The 17769-nt window shown below is 43.5% G+C and overlaps 1 protein-coding gene across 3 annotated transcripts in view; it reads right to left on the bottom strand.

Annotated features, from left to right (window-relative positions):
* Positions 1-17769, bottom strand: part of dnah9 (dynein, axonemal, heavy chain 9) — a 158608-nt gene that overhangs the window by 109145 nt on the left and 31694 nt on the right. For all 3 annotated transcript variants that reach the window (XM_076093111.1, XM_076093109.1, XM_076093110.1), the window contains 14 exons: positions 17537-17698; positions 15004-15226; positions 14597-14763; positions 12923-13066; positions 12598-12757; positions 11789-11944; positions 9311-9443; positions 8930-9207; positions 8459-8589; positions 8217-8343; positions 7606-7758; positions 7017-7142; positions 5530-5769; positions 5151-5311 (listed from right to left, as the gene is read on the bottom strand). In XM_076093111.1, the coding sequence (XP_075949226.1) occupies positions 5151-5311; positions 5530-5769; positions 7017-7142; positions 7606-7758; positions 8217-8343; positions 8459-8589; positions 8930-9207; positions 9311-9443; positions 11789-11944; positions 12598-12757; positions 12923-13066; positions 14597-14763; positions 15004-15226; positions 17537-17698 (2361 nt within the window). The remainder of the gene's footprint in view (positions 1-5150; positions 5312-5529; positions 5770-7016; positions 7143-7605; positions 7759-8216; positions 8344-8458; positions 8590-8929; positions 9208-9310; positions 9444-11788; positions 11945-12597; positions 12758-12922; positions 13067-14596; positions 14764-15003; positions 15227-17536; positions 17699-17769) is intronic.

Genomic DNA, 17769 nt, shown 5'->3' with positions numbered 1-17769 from the left:
ATTTGGAATGCTGAGGGACATTAGTCAGTAAAAATCTTGATAAGGTGGGCTCGACCCCCATGCGAAAAATAGGTTGCTCCAGGCGAAGAATGCGGGCCATTTTCGCATGCCAGGTCACAGCACGTTCATTTCAATGCCGGCAGACAGAGCAGGAAATGCACTACAGCGCTGCAGCAGCTTTCAATGGATTAACTGTTTTTTTCTGGACGAAAATCGCCAAAAGGTATGTAGATTTTCAATTTTATTTCTCGAGAGCAGTGTGCGGTTTCTTGGGGTTTGTCCTGTGACCTTTGAATGCTTTGTCGGAGGTCTATTTGGACACGCTGGGTCGACGCCGCATCGAGCCCTCATGCGATTTCATGTCTCCTTCGGCCATTTTCGCTGCCGGCTTTGTGATGAAAGATGAATTTCTGCTGCATAGTTGGCGGATTTTTTGCAGAAAAATCCTGATATTGTGATAAATCTTCTAGTGTATTGAATTAGTTTGTGTATACTGTGTATAATTGCGTAAAAAGACCTGCACGATGATTTTGCTCGGACTTTTTTTTTTTTTTTTCGGTATTTTATATGTCTGGGCTATTTTTCATATTATTTGATGAAAAGTCCATTCGGAACCTCGGTACCGGTACTGGAAGCCCAATTGGGCTTCGCTCGGGCTAAAGAGGTTAATGGCGAATCACGTAAAATGGCTGCCAAAGCTACGCCATTCCATCAAACGTAAACCTTTGAGTAACTTTTAATTGTAAAGGTCTTTAAATTGTACTGACCAAATTTGAAGTGGATCTGACAAAGTCTCTAGGAGGAGTTCGTTAAAGTATAGCAACTAGAAATCAAGGGAAATTCACACAAAAATCAAAATGGCCGACTTCCTGTTAATTTTAGAGCATGGTCTAAATTGTTTTTTTTTAAGTCTCCACATGTGCTTACCAAATGTCATACATGTAGATCAAATGTAGCGCTGGGGCTGCATTTTTCAATATTTGTAGGGGGCGATATCAAGGCAATTTGAAACGGTCAAGCCAAAAAGCCATATGAAATATTTATTTTCATCACCTATGACACCTGTGCAAAGTCCCAAGGCTTGTTGAGCATCCTAAGCCACAGAACAATTTGCTTCCTTTTTCATGACGAATGACGCGTTGCCACGGCAATGGGCGCCACATAAAACAAAAGTCGTTCAATGGCAGTAGACCATTTTAGGAACTTTTCATCATTAATGTCTTTACATCATCCTGACCAAATTTGAAGTTGATCGCATGAATTCTGTGGGAGGAGTTTGTTAAAGTACACCTGAAAATGATGAAAATTTACAAAAAAGCCAAAAATGGACTAACTACTGTATCGCTCCCTAGTGGTTGAATGGAATGAAAATGTTAGGGTGCATAACAGGATGCGATGTACACATATGCGACAAAATTCACAATTATAGGTTAAATGGTTTTGAAGTTATGAGTATTGAAAAACAAAGCCACGCCCTATCAAGTTCATTGGTCCATATCTTCTAAACGAAATGAGATATTAAAAATGTTTTGATAACATTTTATGATATAGATCCAATACTGATTTACAGCAAATTTAGAAGCAATCAGACTCAGCGTGTAGGAAGTTTGCAAAAATGTGTTTTTCACTAAATTCAAAATGGTGGAAAATGTTAATAAATAATAAAAAGCGAAGGGACAAACGTATCATACAATGACGTTTAGAGTGGTGATATAGAAAGACACTATATGGACACACCTGGAGGGTTGAACTTTGACCAAGCCAGGCAAGCTATCTTATCCTCACCCTTGAGAGAAAGTGAAAATAGTATAAAAGTAGTTCAAAATGTTGAATTTTGATAGATGAAGGGAACAGTTATTCCTAGCAAATGTAAATGTAGATTTATTCTGTTTTTCAATTTTAATTTATTAATGCATCATTTAAATGCAAGTTTAATAAATAATTTTATAATTGCTCTTCAAACACTGACAAAGTGACAAATCATTAGTCTGATGCCATACTCCTTACTGTTTACCTGTCTTTGTAAAAATGCATGATGGAAATGGAGGAACTGAGAGCTCCTGGTAATTCTCACAAATATCCAGGAAAGCAGGATTTTTACCATGCCTGTGTGTTAGCACCATATACACAAAGACACCTGGTTTTTTCCTCCCCTCAAAGACAAGTGCACTTCCAACATTCCAATTATTATTCTATTACAATACCACCACATAATATAATATATATGTGAAGAGCAAACACCAATCCGTGATTCATTAACTACAGTTCTGTGTTTAAACTCAAACGTATTTTATGGTGAGAAATCCCAGTTCTTCAAACCAAAGTGATATATTCCCAGAAAGGACTTGTTTTAAAATTCAATACAAACTGAGAACAGCTGGATGCTGAGCTGCCCCTTTAAATGATCCAGACTGACTTTCAATAAATGCTTCTACAGCCAGCATAACTAAAACTGCACACCGTACAAATGACAAATCCTGAATTGACACTGTCATAACCAGCACTGACAATGTCTTGGTGTCGGCTCATACATAACCTCATTATATGATAATAGAATCTGCTCCTGTGCTTTGATTATCACGCAGGCTGATTAGCGCCACCAGTGATTGCTTCTCCTGCAGAACCTGTCAAGACTAACAAACACTCTGCCCATCTAGTATCAATAAAAACCAGCAGCATCATGGACATGAACTGATGGAGACAATCAGGACGTTATTGATCAGGACAATAAACACAATGAATATTGCCTTGAATGATTTTAATGAGCTGCTGGTTAATAGATGATGTATGGAAGGGCAAAATATTGGAAAGCAAAGCAAGAGACAGGAGCTCAGAGAAGACAAATGATCCCATCTGTATACAGTGTATCATCCGGATACCAGAGCAAACAACCTTCATGGCTGTCCCCTGAAATACGGCCAAAAGTCTCAACAACCAGTCGTCTCGGAGGCTGGATGAGAATGTCCTGCATGGAATAACTAAAGCCAGATAGAAGACGAGAGTGTGAAGTAAACTGGGCGACTTCTTTTATTACAGTGTTTTTAAAAGAAACGGTTATCAGTCTGTCTGTCTGTCCATCTGACTCTCCCCCCCCCCCCCGTCCTCTCTCTGTTGGCCTGTGGGTGTGGTATTGCCTGTATTCATTAAACATATTTTCACAGCAACTGCACATGTATGGTTTGACATTCCCTCTATGACCGCTAGCAAAAAATACATTTTGAATCTCCTGCTACAGGACGTTATGAACTGTCCCGACCTCTCAGGTCATCTGAACTCTCCGTTCTTTTAAATACAAATCTCTGCCTTGTATTTAGTTACATTTCGGGCTCATATTTCATAAAGCTTTGCTTATTGATTATTTATAACTTTGATGTGTTTTTTTTATCTATTAAGGTCACCTTTGTGTCTTTTTATACTGCCTCATGTTTCCTTTCTATCTTGTTTTATTGCATTTTTATCTCTAAAGAAAAGCACTTTTTTCAAATAAACTTGCCTTGTTAGTGAACAATGTTGTTTTTTTCAACTACTGTGGTGTTTGGTGACATCGGGAATTTTTACTTAACAGCATCTTCTCTGTTGCTGGCTCTGTTACAAAGACAGTTGTGTTACAATATCATGAAGCAAACATGCTTTTAGCTGTTCTCTCAAGTCCTGGATTAAAGGATTTGACACCCACCCCCCTGGTCCATGGGCCATTGTTGAAATGAAAGCCAGTGGCAAACTGTGTGAGTCGCAGCGAGCCACAGCGAGGGCCTGCACCATATGGTGAAGTCCTGCTACATGGCCGCTGATCAGGCCATCAAAGCCCATTGTTTCTGATTGTTCAGGCTTCAAAGGGAATTCTGGTCAGTCTAAAAGAGCGCACAGTCAAACGCTGCAGTTTGCCAAAGGGCTCTGGGAGGCAGGTATTCATCTCTGTGGAGTTAAAACTTTATCAGGGATGCTGCAGAAAAATGTGCATGTGAGCAAACAAAGTGCCTTGTTCTAAAGCCATTTGTGGTGGGTGTACATAGTGATTCAAATGAGGATCCTTAAAACGCATCACATTATCATTTCTCATTATTAGACGAGGAGCTCGTATCTTCTAGTCAGTTTTTCAATTAAAGGAAAAAAAATCATCAACACAGATTTTTGAGAATGTACTTCTAATGATTTTTGATTGGGCTTAATGTAAACTGCCATGTTTGATGAGCCTGTACAGGACTTAATACTTAAATATCCTTCTTTCCAAGAGCGAACCTTTCCCCAAACAGATTTAACATAGCAACCGTAACTAGGCACAGCAGGCCTGTAAAGCGTTGGATTCGTCCACATGATGATATTATGTGCGTGGGGCTGTAGTTAGACAGATACTCAGAAATACTGAGTTTGTAGAATGATGTATTTTTGTTTTACCTTTCCTAAACCTAAAGCACAAGACCAAAAGGAGGAATCTAACATAAGATGCTATCACTAGCATGTCTGGCTGTTAACCTAAGCCAGCGCTAAACCAAGACCAAGGATCAAGAAAACTACACTTTGTCTGCTAAAAAAAGACCAAACCACAACTAGCAAATCTGCTGTGTAGTATTTTCTCACTGTGTGGAAGCCGGTCCCAGGTGCTGCTATATTGGAGTTTATGTCCTGCTTAGTTTTAAGTTTGCAATCCAGCCGAGCTTGTTCTCACCACACACATCAGTAGTCCTCATTCTACAAGAACAGTAAAAAGTCCAAATATGTAGGCCAGACTGATGATACAATAAAATAAGTTTTTTTCCCACCATATTTGTTTCCATGTCGTCTACATCGATCAAGTGGTAAGGAACGTTTTCCTGGGACATGTAGCTTCATGCCATATCATGTGTGCAACCATCAAATGCATATTTAAGACTCCACTTTCAGGGATCTGTTTTTAAAAACACTTCGCTGGAAACATTAAAAAGTCAGCCATGTTTTCAACCAACTAATGGAGCCAACATTTGCTTAGTTAGCTAACTGTAGCTGATCAAATCTGCCAGTGACAGTTGTCATTACAGTAAAATCGAGGGTTGGCAGGTAGAAATGAGAAGCCTGCTAAATGAAATAGCTTTACTCATCAGTCAGTTGACAAGCAATCATGATGTTTCCTTGCCTGTCAGTCTGAACGAAGACACCAAGGATGACATCCGTACCTGTCTGTTAGAGGAGTGATGACTAATCGTGGCGTGTTGCCCAGGTATTCGTAAGAGTAGAGAAACTGGGCATCGCAAATGTTGGCAAAACAATGATTCTCCTTCTCATCCCAACGGTGCCTCAGCTGGGAGAGCCACACGAAGGCCTGAGAGTTCTCCACCTAAAAGAAAGAGAGAGTGCCAAGCTATGAAACAAAGCCATAAATAATCGAAGCTTTCCCACCCTCTCCTTATGGTAATGACACGCCTTGCTTGAATATCTTGAGTGCATTACTCACTGGTAATAGCCTCTCAAAAATACAGCGGCAATCATGGTGTGTGCATGATCATTTATACTGCTCAGGTTCTTGTCCAGACTTATCCAGCATGCCCCCCTCACCTTCTGAGCGATCATCTTGGCCACCACGTCCCTGGCGTGGACGTCGATGGTGCAGATGGTCATGACCTTCTGCCGATCGCCTGGTGTAAGCTGCCCAATCAGCATGGAGATGAGGGTGTTGAGCTGGGACACCTGTTTCTTGTAGTACTCTTTCATGGCGTTGTCATAACCCTCCTCTAGACGAACGAACGCCATGCAGACGTCAGACGTCCACCAGATCTGAGTGCAGGTCAACGCTACCTGAATCAGAAGTAATAACTGAAATCACAGGCAGATTCTGTAGAAAAGTACAGTTGATAGGATTTATGTCGATGGATTTCTCGTATTTAATGTTTACTTGAATCCAACATATTTGGGAATTGAGCCAGTAAAGACACATGAAACATATGTCCATATGCATGTCCAGATATTTTCAAGCATAAAACTGACAACCCTTTGCCTGTACAAACTAGAATTCTCTCTTTATAAGTGGGAAAAGTTGGACTGAGATGCAGAATTTACATTTGTCTGCCATGGCTATTTTTGCTGAGCAGTGTGGAATGTCAGCTACAAAGAACACGAGATGGGCTGAGCAGGTTTTGTGTGGTGTGCCCATTAATGGGCATGTCATTTGAAAATAACTGCTGATAGGCAAATCTTGTTTTTTCTCCTCCATCCAAATATTGAAATTCCTTTTCGATAATACTCTGTTCTTTAAAGAGATAGTTTGTGTGTTTAGCACGCCCCCAGTTTGGAGAAAAGGGCAGGAGTACTGACACGAGAGCAACACAATATACTGCTGTGGACACCTGAAAAAAGGCCCACCTAATAAAACCAATATCCGTTTAAGTGAGCGCTTTTTTTGATGACCATCAATGTGTTTATTTGTGCCTATTAAATCAACAATTAGATATATGCTAAAGGTAATATTGTTATTAATAATATGTTCAATTAGTATTTGAGTAACAACATTTTCTCAGGTAGAGTTGGTCAAAGTAAATATTCTGTAATCAAAATGAAATCCCACCCCTGAGCTCAGTGCGTAATGAGCTGCTGCTTTAGTAAATCACAGGCTGGAAACACCTTTCTTACTTCATCTGGCCCTCAGCGGCAAACTGCTAACACTGTTGAATTCTAAGTGACTTTAGTGGTACGTTGTTAATGTACAGTCAATAAAAAACACTGCGCTGAATTACAGTTTGACCTTGGTCCTCTGTTGGTCCTGTAGCACTAAAATATTTTATTTGTTATTTTATTTGTTATTATTTTATATAGTAAACACTACTGATCCTGAAGTTCATTTCAACACGGCTCTAAAGTCCTGAACTGTATTTGTTTTTTTTGTTGGTTGCTGGTTTCTAACTTTCAGACACTAGAATCAGTGACAGGAACAACATTTTACCATTTAGAGTATTAAATACTTTAAAAAAAAACATTGTGACTAACAGGAAAAATCCCCAGAGTGTTGTCAGTTAAATCTATACACGCATCCCACTGAGCATGTTTACCTGAGCCGGGTAGTCAAACAGCCACTGCTCTCTGGGTTTGTCCTCATAGGCCATCACTGCCTCGGTCATCTCATGTCGAACCGTGGAGCGCATGCTGTCCAGAACCCGGTTCAGCCACACCTCCACCTGACACAAAAACCAAAAGCCCGTAGATACACATTAAGAAAAACATTGCAATGTGTGTCACGTGAGCACCGACGGGCTTTCTTATCAATGGACTCTAATGAGGTCATTAATAAGCATTAGAGTGGAAGTGGAGTCAGGCAAATACTATAGGATATAATGGAAAATTAATGGATTTATGGGCTTTGATATGCAAAACCCCAGGAGCAACGACAGACTCAATTTCATTTGTCTACTTTATTGTAGGTTGTGATATCTATATTTGATAGATATTTTCTTCCATTACAGAACAGGATAGGTAAGTGAATTTCCTCATCTATTACATTCATCTACAGACAACCGTACTGCCACTGTCAGCAGTAAGTCCAATAAAGATGATAAATGTCTTTAGCATTTAGCTCAACCTACAGAAGTTATGGTACTACAATTTTGGAGACATGAATAAATGATTGCGGGTGTATTTTACCTGTCCAGTGCAGTCACAGGGCTGATTAAAGGGGACATACTCCTCCTCTTTGCTGTACATGCCCAGACCAGTCTTAGAAGGATTCCCCTCTCCATCTGCTTCAAATCGCATCTTAGCCATGTTGTCAAACAGCTTAGACAGATGCTTCTGGACCTGAGCAAACAGACAGGCACATTCAGCTCGGGCTCAATTTACACTCAGCTCACTGTCTGAATGGTGGTTTCTCTGCCACCATGCAAATGATCAACGTTTCATTACCGTTATTCTGAATCATTTATTGGCGGACAGGACATGTTCTGCAGCATGCCTGCTAACTTCCTCTTTAGAGCGATTTGGAAGCAAGTTGTGCTTAACAGTGATTTATTTCTCCATGCTGCTAATACATGAGAATATGTCCTTATGATGGGGTTGGAGCAGGCGGCAAAACTGTAAGCAACATTGCCCCTGTGTGGACACTACGGGTACTACAATAGTCAACAGCACTCATCAAAAGAGATAAATGGTGCAATTGTTTAAAAACTGTGAAAAAGCAAAAATTTGTTTTTGCTGACAGGGAACAGACTGAAGCATAAATGCATTGCTACCCCCTTAGCAAAAATGAGTGGAGCCACCTGGTGTGGGTTGGTCCCATTAGACAGGATGTCCAGCAGATCAGCTGAAGAGATGAAGTAAAATCTCGGGAAGGCCAGACGCTTGGTGTCCAGGTATTCTGCCAGAGCTTTTTCACATAGAGACAGCCTGCAGAGAAATACACAGAGTGAGTCAGTGTGTGCATCCAAGTGAAAGAGCTATAATCCCTGTACAAGAGTGCTCCTGGTAACATAGGGAGTAGGAAAAGAGAGAGATCTCTCACCTGCTCTGGATATCCTCCAGTTTACCAAACAGGCCCGGTTTATTGGTGGCCTCCACTACGTTTGGCGTTTGATACATGCCGTTTGCCAGCTCTTTGAAATCAGCATCAATACATTGGAAGCGTCTGGAGTCCTGCAGAGGATTTCACGAGGGAGCACAGCCAAGGGATTTAGGTTCCCAAAAGAAAAAGAGTGGAATCAGAGGTTTAATAGCAAACATCTGGGTTTAAGCACAACTCGAACATCGCGGGAGCAATTACATAGTTGTGTAATCTCAGCTTCTAAACTATGTATGAGCCAATTAACGCATTCTTAATTAACAGCTCTTAGAGCCGTGCTATCTGGGTTAATATGGCAATGACAAGAGCGCAGGTCAAGGCCTGCATTCATATGAGCTTGTCCGTGATGTATTCTATACCTATAGAGCTGTAATTTACTGTGCGTGCATAAATGTGATTCTATCAGTGTGTAACCTCAGGCAGCTGTGAACGGATGTCTTCTGAGCCAATGAAGATGCTTTCCAGGTGGGTCCATGTCCGCTGCACCTCAAACCAGAGGGAGATCACAGAGTCGGCCACGGACAGCTTGCTCTGCCATGACGACACTTCATCCAAAAAGTGGGCGATGTACTTGGATGACATGAGGTTCTGTAGCTGCACCTGGTTGTCTTCCAGCGTCTCGATCAGCTCCTCGTCTGTGCGCAGCAGAGGCACCTGGGTCCGGTGGTGGGCCTCATACTGGAACTGCATACCTGGATGGGATCAATACACTTTGTCAAAAGGGCATTAACTCTGGATGGCAGAATGAAAAACTCTCATGTTCACCACAGACCAAAGGACAGTTACTTCCTGTACCTGTCCATGTGGAGTTGAGCTCAGAGAGGACTTTTTCCATTCCCATCTCTTTCACAGCCTTGTCCACAATCCCCCTCACCTCCTCCTCAAAGCAGTGCAGGTTCAGCTTCAGCAGGTCAGCAAGAGTGGTCTCCTGCTCAGAGAAACACACTTCATCTCAGCCACATTAGCTGATTACTGTGATTGTTTGTCTCAGTTTAGGACGCACAGTAGGGAGGGTTCACACCTGCAGTCTCCGTCTAACTTGCATCTCCTATAAGCAAAGACAATTACTGCAGCAGCAACATATACTGCCTGCAGGTGGCAGTGTTAACCTCCTACACCGACCACAGGATGCTAGCTAGGGGTTTTATGAGAAATTTGTCTGACCATTATTAGGTCCCGAGCACCGACGTAGTCGGAGCGGAGGACCTATTGTTATGCCAAAGTTTATTATTAGGGCCCGAGCACCGACGTAGTCGGAGCGGAGGACCTATTGTTATGCCAAAGTTTATTATTAGGGCCCGAGCACCGACGTAGTCGGAGCGGAGGACCTATTGTTATGCCAAAGTTTATTATTAGGGCCCGAGCACCGACGTAGTCGGAGTGGAGGACCTATTGTTATTCTAATGTTTATTAGGGCCCGAGCACTGACGAAGTCGGGCAACGGCCTTATTGAAATCCAAAGAATTATTATTAGGGCCCGAGCAACCGACAACGTTGGGCCGCGAAGACCCTATTGAAATCCGAATACGCATGGTACATCGGGTGCATATTTGGGGGACTTGCCATACTCGAAAACTCACCAAATTTTGCACACTTGTCAGGCCTGTTGAATATAGCCATCTGATATAGGTTGCTTATTAGTGTGTAAAAAAATGGCTCTCTAGCGCCCCCTAGAATTTGGACCGGCGACGCCCCTCGGCCAGTCTGTCCGTTTTACTTGAAATTGGACACACATGTCCAGCTCCGCTAACTCTAATAAAAAGCTTCTCAGACCCCTAAACTCCACCGTCTTAGATTTTACACCATTTTGAATATTGGGAAAAACACATTTTTGCAAACTCCTCTTACACGCCGAGTCTGACTGCTACCAGTCTGCTACCAATTTGCTCTGGATCATTATTGGTTCTACATCATCAAACTGTATTAAAGACTTTTTGATATCTCTTTGCGTTTACAAGATATGGACCAATAAACTTGTTAGGGGCGTGGCTTATATATCAATACACATAACTTCTCAACCATTTGTCTTAAAATCGCTAGATTTTTACATTGCATCCTGTAACATACCCTGACGTTTTCATTTCACTCAACCACTAGGGGGTGCTACAGTAAACCCGCCATGTTGTGCTTTTTTGTCACCTTTCGCATTTTTCAGCTTTTGTACTCCTATGTCACACTTTATACTTTGATGTACTCCTCCTAGGCAGTTGACTTGATCAGTCTCAAATTTGATAAGAACAGCCTTAAGACATTGAAGATGCTTCATCATGAATATTGTGAGTTTTAGTTAAACGCTGTTTATTCGCCATGAAAAAGTAGGCTGATGCTCGTCGGTGCTCGGGCCCTAATAATAAACATTAGAATAACAATAGGTCCTCCGCTCTGACTACGTCGGTGCTCAGGCCCTAATGGAATGCAGTTGATAATACGACTGAGCAGTGTAGCATCTTAAGCTTCGTTAGCTTCCCAGACTGACAGGATGAGCTGCGTCACAATCCCAAATCCTGAGGTCTCAGCTCAAAGCTTTCAAGCTGACCTGCTTAAAACAACGGTATGATGAGAAGTTTTGTTTGGCAAACTCAAGGAATTAAAATCATGAGCTACAACTAAGTACATAGTTCTAGGCACTGAAATTGAATCAACTGCCATTAGCTTAAACTTTCACTTGCCACAGCTTCTGTAACCAAGACAGTGTTAATTACAGTATGTGAGTTAGATTCATCATTCAGTTACATGATTATGAACATGTAACATATGAATCAATATCACCAGGGAGCTATTCAAAAGGACTGCCTGTTGTAAAAATAAGCCAGGCACAAAACATGGCAGAAGAACCTTTTGTCATATGGTGTCTCCTCTTTTACTGTCTTTCCCTCCAGGTAGCTCCATCTGCTGCTCTTGCTTTGGAGAATCTGCAACTTGCTAAATGTCAATCAGTGGATTTGTGGGTATATTATAAGACTAGTTCTATAAAGCCTATATAGTCTCTGTAATACACTTTTGTTCAAACTAAAACGCTGGATCAGTACAAACAGTACAAACAACCCTCATCTGATCTTCCTTCTGCAGAACAAACAAGCCTAGTGAGGATCATGTTGATAGAGCTGAGAGAGAAAACTGCATGGTGTGTATCCCAGCCCTTAAATAACCAGCATGTTATTAACACTGGTTGTTTGAGATATTAAAAACAGAAACTGTAGCAAATGTACAGCTCATGAATACTGAAAAATAGGTGCAGTATGTTGTTGCTTATCTCTAAAATAAATAGGAAACCTGGTCCATGGTGAAGCGGACTCCCGTCGCAGCCATCAGCTGATGCCAGTGTCGGGCTCGTATGGCTGGGTTCTGGAGCTCTGCCACGGCCCGCAGGGAGGTGAGCAGGTTCTTGACCCTGCAGTCCAAGCCTGTGAAGGTCTCCCATGCTCGAACCTATCAGACACAAAGGCCAGAAATCTGTACTTGGGCTTTTGACAGAGACAAGGGAGCTTGAAGGTGCAGCTCAGGATTTATTTATTCCAGTGAAGTTGTTCATGCATTTGCACACATTTAGTCCCGACTTGCTCAAGGGCCTGTAACTCCCATTTGAGAATAAATAAGGAAGTTCTCCTTTCTCCCACAAACTATTTGCCTTTGAGCAAGGCACTTAACTCCCAATTGGCTGTTTGCTAGGCCCAGACCTTCTAGTTTACTGTTGCTACACAAGCTTTATGTTTTTGCGGAGCACAAAATGCAGTTCACAGTGATTATGGGGGCAGATTTTTTACTTGAAATTATCAATCTTGTTTCAAACAATTGGTCCTCGATTTCAGAAGGAGGAGGAAAAAAACATGTTCTCATTTCTAGCCAGCAACTGTTAACTTTAATGGCTGACATAACTGTCGGAAACAATAAGCTGTTAGCCATAAATGCTAACAGTTGCAGGTTACGTGAGAGCAGATGAACTTAGTACAGTCCACTGCACACCTCTTCAACATGTGGAGAAAGCCAAAGCTTGGTGGGCCTGCTGTGCCTAAGTTAAGATACATTTTTCCTATCAACCTTTTTAAGCTAGTTAGATATCCTGATCTATCCTCTTGTCTCACCTCTTTGTCTAGCCCCCGTATATCTTTAGAGAAGCATTTGCACTCTAGCTCCATGTCTTCCACATGGATCTCTCTCCAGGGGGTCATCCTCCATGCCGCCATGCTGTATTCCACGACGGTGACCATGTCCCACAGCTCCTTCAGCAGGCCCACCTCACGCCTTGGGAATAGAGAAAAGTGGACAGAATGAATTACACCAGCATGAAAATTGGAACTCTTCAGATACTGACTGTGAATGTAAAAGAGCATCTCAGCTTTAACGGCTCATTAGTTCCGGATTTGGCACAGACTTGTGGTATTTTCTCCTTCCAGCTTTGGGCTTTACCGGCATTGTCGAAGCTGTTTGTACTCGGAGACGGTGACCTCGAATAGGCTGGCAGACTCCACCAGGGAGGCCATCACTGCCTCCCGCTCCTGGATCTGCCGGTGGAAGGCGTCCAACATCTGGTGGGGGCTCTCGCTGTCAAACCTGGACCAATGCATGATCACACACACACACATTTGCAGAAGCTTAGTATAAGTCAGGCTGTGTTTAGGGAATGAAAGGCTGCAGTTTGCCAAGCCTGACTTGGCTGCATAACCAGACCAGAGTCTCCAGCGCTAACTGCACACTGTGTCAATTAACAATGATTTACATGGCATTAATGGGAATATAATCACCAAGTTATTAAGAGACCAATTACACACATAACTAATCTGACAATTAGACATTATGATGAAGCATCTCTACCTATGAATACATTTTCATCAAGTTAAGATTCAATTAGCCTTGTTGGATGTGAGAGCCTCGAGATAACACTTCTCTATTATCAGGTGAGAAAGCAGAAGGGTACATATACATATATATATATACACATATATACACATGTATATGCTGTATATATAGAGGCCATCGGGTTTAAACCCGTAAGCCCGTGCATTTAAACAGCAGTGAGAGGGGTGACAAACTGTCATACTTTCCTCAAACTTTTACCTCATTATTTACTTACATTGTACTTTACTTTGTTATTATTGTCAAATTCAAGGTGGGGAAAAATAGCCCATCAAAAATGATTTTGATAAGTCTATAAACAAATGAATAAATAGATAGACTGTGGCCCATGCAAACATATAGTCCTCACATAAAATACCTGGCTTTGTTGAGACTGTCTGTCTATCTAACTCCTCTGCATTTCAGCACCCGGGACAGCACACATTGGGGTGACTGTGGCTAAGTGGATAGCAGGGCCGTCTTTCAATCAGAGGGTCAGCGGTTCAATCAGTCAGCGGTTCCGGCTCTGCTAGTCGCATGTCGATGTGTCTTTAAGTGTCTTTGAGCAAGACACTTAACCCCAAAAATTGCTCCCGTAGCTGTGCCTACGGTGTAGAAATGTGATAGACTCTGAATTGTAAGTCGCTTTGGATAAAAGCGTCTGCTAAATGACTGTAATGTAATGTAATGACTGGAACTATCTGTTTGGGACATGCACTTATTACTTCTGGTGACTAGTTGTTCTCTCGAAAACCGATGTTGAATACACTTATTGTAAGTCGCTTTGGATAAAAGCGTCTGCTAAATGACTGTAATGTAATGTAATGTAACATATGCACACACACACCCTCTACACAATAAACAGCGCTATTCCTTTCAGAATAACTATAGAATAATTAACATAGATGCATAATGAATCATATGGTAAAAATACTTATTTTCTAGTCTTTCCGCCCACTCAAAGCGCTTTAACACTACATGTCATCATTCACACACTGATGGAAGCAAGTTTGGGGTTAAGTGTTTTGCCCAAGGACACATCGACATGGACTAGCGGAGCCGGGGATCAAACCCCCGATCCTTTGATTGAAGGACGACCCTGCTCTTCACTGAACCACAGTCGCCCGGGATAACTATTCCTTATGAATATATGTATATATTATACACATATATAAACACTTAAATCTGTGAAAGTAAAGCGTTCCCAGACCAACTCTCAGGAGGAATAGAAGCCAATATTGATTCTACCTGAAGGGCCCGCTTTTGCGAAAGTGCTCCCTGAAGGTGTGTTGCTCCACATCGAATGAAGCACACTTTCGACGCAGGCTGGCCACCTCGATGGCCTGCAAAGGCGCCACCTGCTGTTTGACTAACACAGCCTGCTTTTTCACATTGTTCCACTTTTCTGGCAACTCCTGCAGATCAACAGATAGATACAGAGAGAGGGAGATAAAGAGTAGGAGATAAAAGCCAGCGGACAGGAGTGACAGATGACGAATTGCCAGGAGGAAGAGCACAGAACAGGGATGGGCAATTGGAAGACACAAAGAAAAAGTAAGAGAAATGGCTCTGTCTCAGCCGAAATAAACAGAAGAAAGAATGTGTGCTAGTAAAAATAAATGTCAAGTGACTGAACATCAGTCCTCAGTCCTTACCTCCAACTGATTGTACACCACGCCAGGCAGCTCCTGTTCATAGACCTTCAGTAGAGCGATGGTTTGCTGAAGGGGTTCAAACATGGCATCAGTGGAGTTTTGTCTTTCCTTAACAGCCAGCAGGTGACCCAGGACCCCCACCAGGCCACCGTAGTTACCCTCCTCCACCTGCTGGCCCAGGCCAGCCTCAGCCACACCGATGAACTTCTCCAGATCCGACAGACTGGGGATAGGTGACAATGATCATGAAAAGACATTTGATGTGTAAAATTGGCACGATTAAGATCATTTTTGCATCATGGGGAGAAACCAGATATATAATGTCCATATAAGGTCTAAGGTCATATCTGAGGTCTGAGTCACTTAAGCTGGCAAACTTTTAGCTAACACTCTAGTCCCGGGAACATCCATCTATCCATTTAACAGCCAGCAGGTGACCCAGGACCCCCACCAGGCCACCGTAGTTACCCTCCTCCACCTGCTGGCCCAGGCCAGCCTCAGCCACACCGATGAACTTCTCCAGATCCGACAGACTGGGGATAGGTGACAATGATCATGAAAAGACATTTGATGTGTAAAATTGGCACGATTAAGATCATTTTTGCATCATGGGGAGAAACCAGATATATAATGTCCATATAAGGTCTAAGGTCATATCTGAGGTCTGAGTCACTTAAGCTGGCAAACTTTTAGCTAACACTCTAGTCCCGGGAACATCCATCTATCCATTTTCCTCCGCTTATCTGGGGTGGCAGCAGGCCAAGCAGGCTGACCCAGACTTCCCTCTCATTCTGTTCTAGCTCATTCTGGGGGATCCTGAGGCGTTCCGAGGCCAGCTGGGAGATGTAATCCCTCCAGCATGTCCTGGGTCTTCCCCGAGGTCTCCTCCCAGTTGGGCTTGCCCGGAAACCCTCCAGTGGGAGGCGCCCAGGAGGCATCCTGATTAGATGCCCAAACCACCTCAGCTGACTCCTTTCGACGCAAAGGAGTAGCGGCTCAACACCAAGCTCCCTCCTGATGTCCGAGCTCCTTACCCTATCTCTAAGGCTGAGCCCGGGCCACCCTATGGAGGAAACTCATTTCGGCGGCTTGTATCCGCGACCTTGTTCTTTCGGTCACGACCCAGAGTTCGTGACCATAGGTGAGGGTCAGAACGTAGACCGACCAGTAAATTGAGAGATTCGCCTTCCGGCTCAGCTCCCTCTTCACCAAGTCGGTCTGGTGCAGCGCCTGCTTTACTGCTGGAGCCACACCGATCCACCCGACGATCTCCCGCTCCATCTTACCCTCACTCGTGAACAAGACCCCAAGATACTTGAACTCCTTCGCTTGCGGTAGGCACTCCGTCCCCACCTGGAGAGAGCAATCCACTGGTTTCCGGCAGACCCTGGCCTCAGATTTGGAGGTGCTAACTTTCATCCCCGCCGCTTCACACTCGGCTGCAAACCGCTCCAGTGAATGTTGGAGGTCACGCTCCGAGGAGGCCAACAGGACCAGATCATCTGCAAACAGCAGAGAGGCAATCCCGAGACCTCCGAACCTGACGTTCTCCAACCCCTAGATATCCTGTCCATGAAAGTCACGAACAGGACCGGTGACAAAGGGCAGTCCTGGCGGAGGCCAACACCCACTGGGAACGTGTCTGACTTTTTGCCGAGAATACGGACACAGCTCCTACTGCAGTCGTACAGAGACCAGATGGCCCGCTGCACCGCCCGACGATGTCCCAGGTCAGCAGTCGTCCCCCCCCCCCCCCCCCCCCCCCGCTGAGAACAGCCTGGGGTAGGCCCTGCTTTCCTTTCCTGAGCCGTCGGATGGTTTGCCATAACCTCCTTGAGGCCAACCAAAAGTCCTTCTCCATGGCCTCCCCGAACTCCTCCCATGCCCGGGTTTTAGCATCCACGACCACTGCATCTGCAGCCCTCCTGGCCTGCCAGTACCTCTCAGCTGCTTCAGGAGACCCCTGAGCCAACCCGGCCTGAAAGGCCTCCTTCTTCAGCTTGACGGCTTCCCTCACTACCTGTGTCCACCACTAGGTTCTCGGGTTGCTGCCACGACAGGCACCTATGACCTTCCGACCGCAACTCCTAGCGGCCACGTCCACAATAGAGGCTTTGAACATGGTCCACTCGGATTCCATGTCCCCAACCTCCCTCGGGATGTGTGAGAAGTTATAAGACCTAAGCACTGAGCTATTCCTTAAAGTAGCTACATTACTCTTATTACATCTGTTTCACAATTTATTTAGTGTATTTTCTCAGATTATTTGAATTGGCAGGGTAACAAGAAGCAAAAAGCTAACGGCAGGTGAATTTTAGTTGTGTGCATCACTTTTCAGTTGCTATTTTAGTGGCTATTTTAGTGGCTATTTTAAATGCGGGTGTCTGGGCTTTACCAGTAGCACAAGTACAGAAGAGATACACAACCAAATCCATTCAAAGTTTGCTAACATTCGCCACAATGAGCTACTGCTCATACATCTGGTATAAGATTGTAGCGTCAAAACCCTTGACTTTTTAAAATTGTACTTCACCTGTTGGTTACAAGGTCAATGAGGTGCTGTTTGAACATGAAGCTCCACTTTTTGATGATGTTAAGCATGATGCTCTTCATGCTACGGCCATCCACCCTCATCCACCCGAGGAAAACATGCACCGGCTCCAGACCCTGCACCTCCTTGTAGATCTTCTCATACCTGCAGTATGATGACAAAAGGACTTCAGCCATGTAAGGGGAAGTTCAACCTAACCCTAATGTTTATTTTTA

The sequence above is a fragment of the Anarhichas minor genome, unplaced genomic scaffold, assembly GCF_050575085.1.
Source record: "Anarhichas minor isolate MPS153535 unplaced genomic scaffold, ASM5057508v1 ptg000017l, whole genome shotgun sequence".
In the NCBI taxonomy this organism is placed as follows: domain Eukaryota; kingdom Metazoa; phylum Chordata; class Actinopteri; order Perciformes; family Anarhichadidae; genus Anarhichas; species Anarhichas minor.
This window is presented reverse-complemented; position numbering and strand designations above follow the sequence as displayed.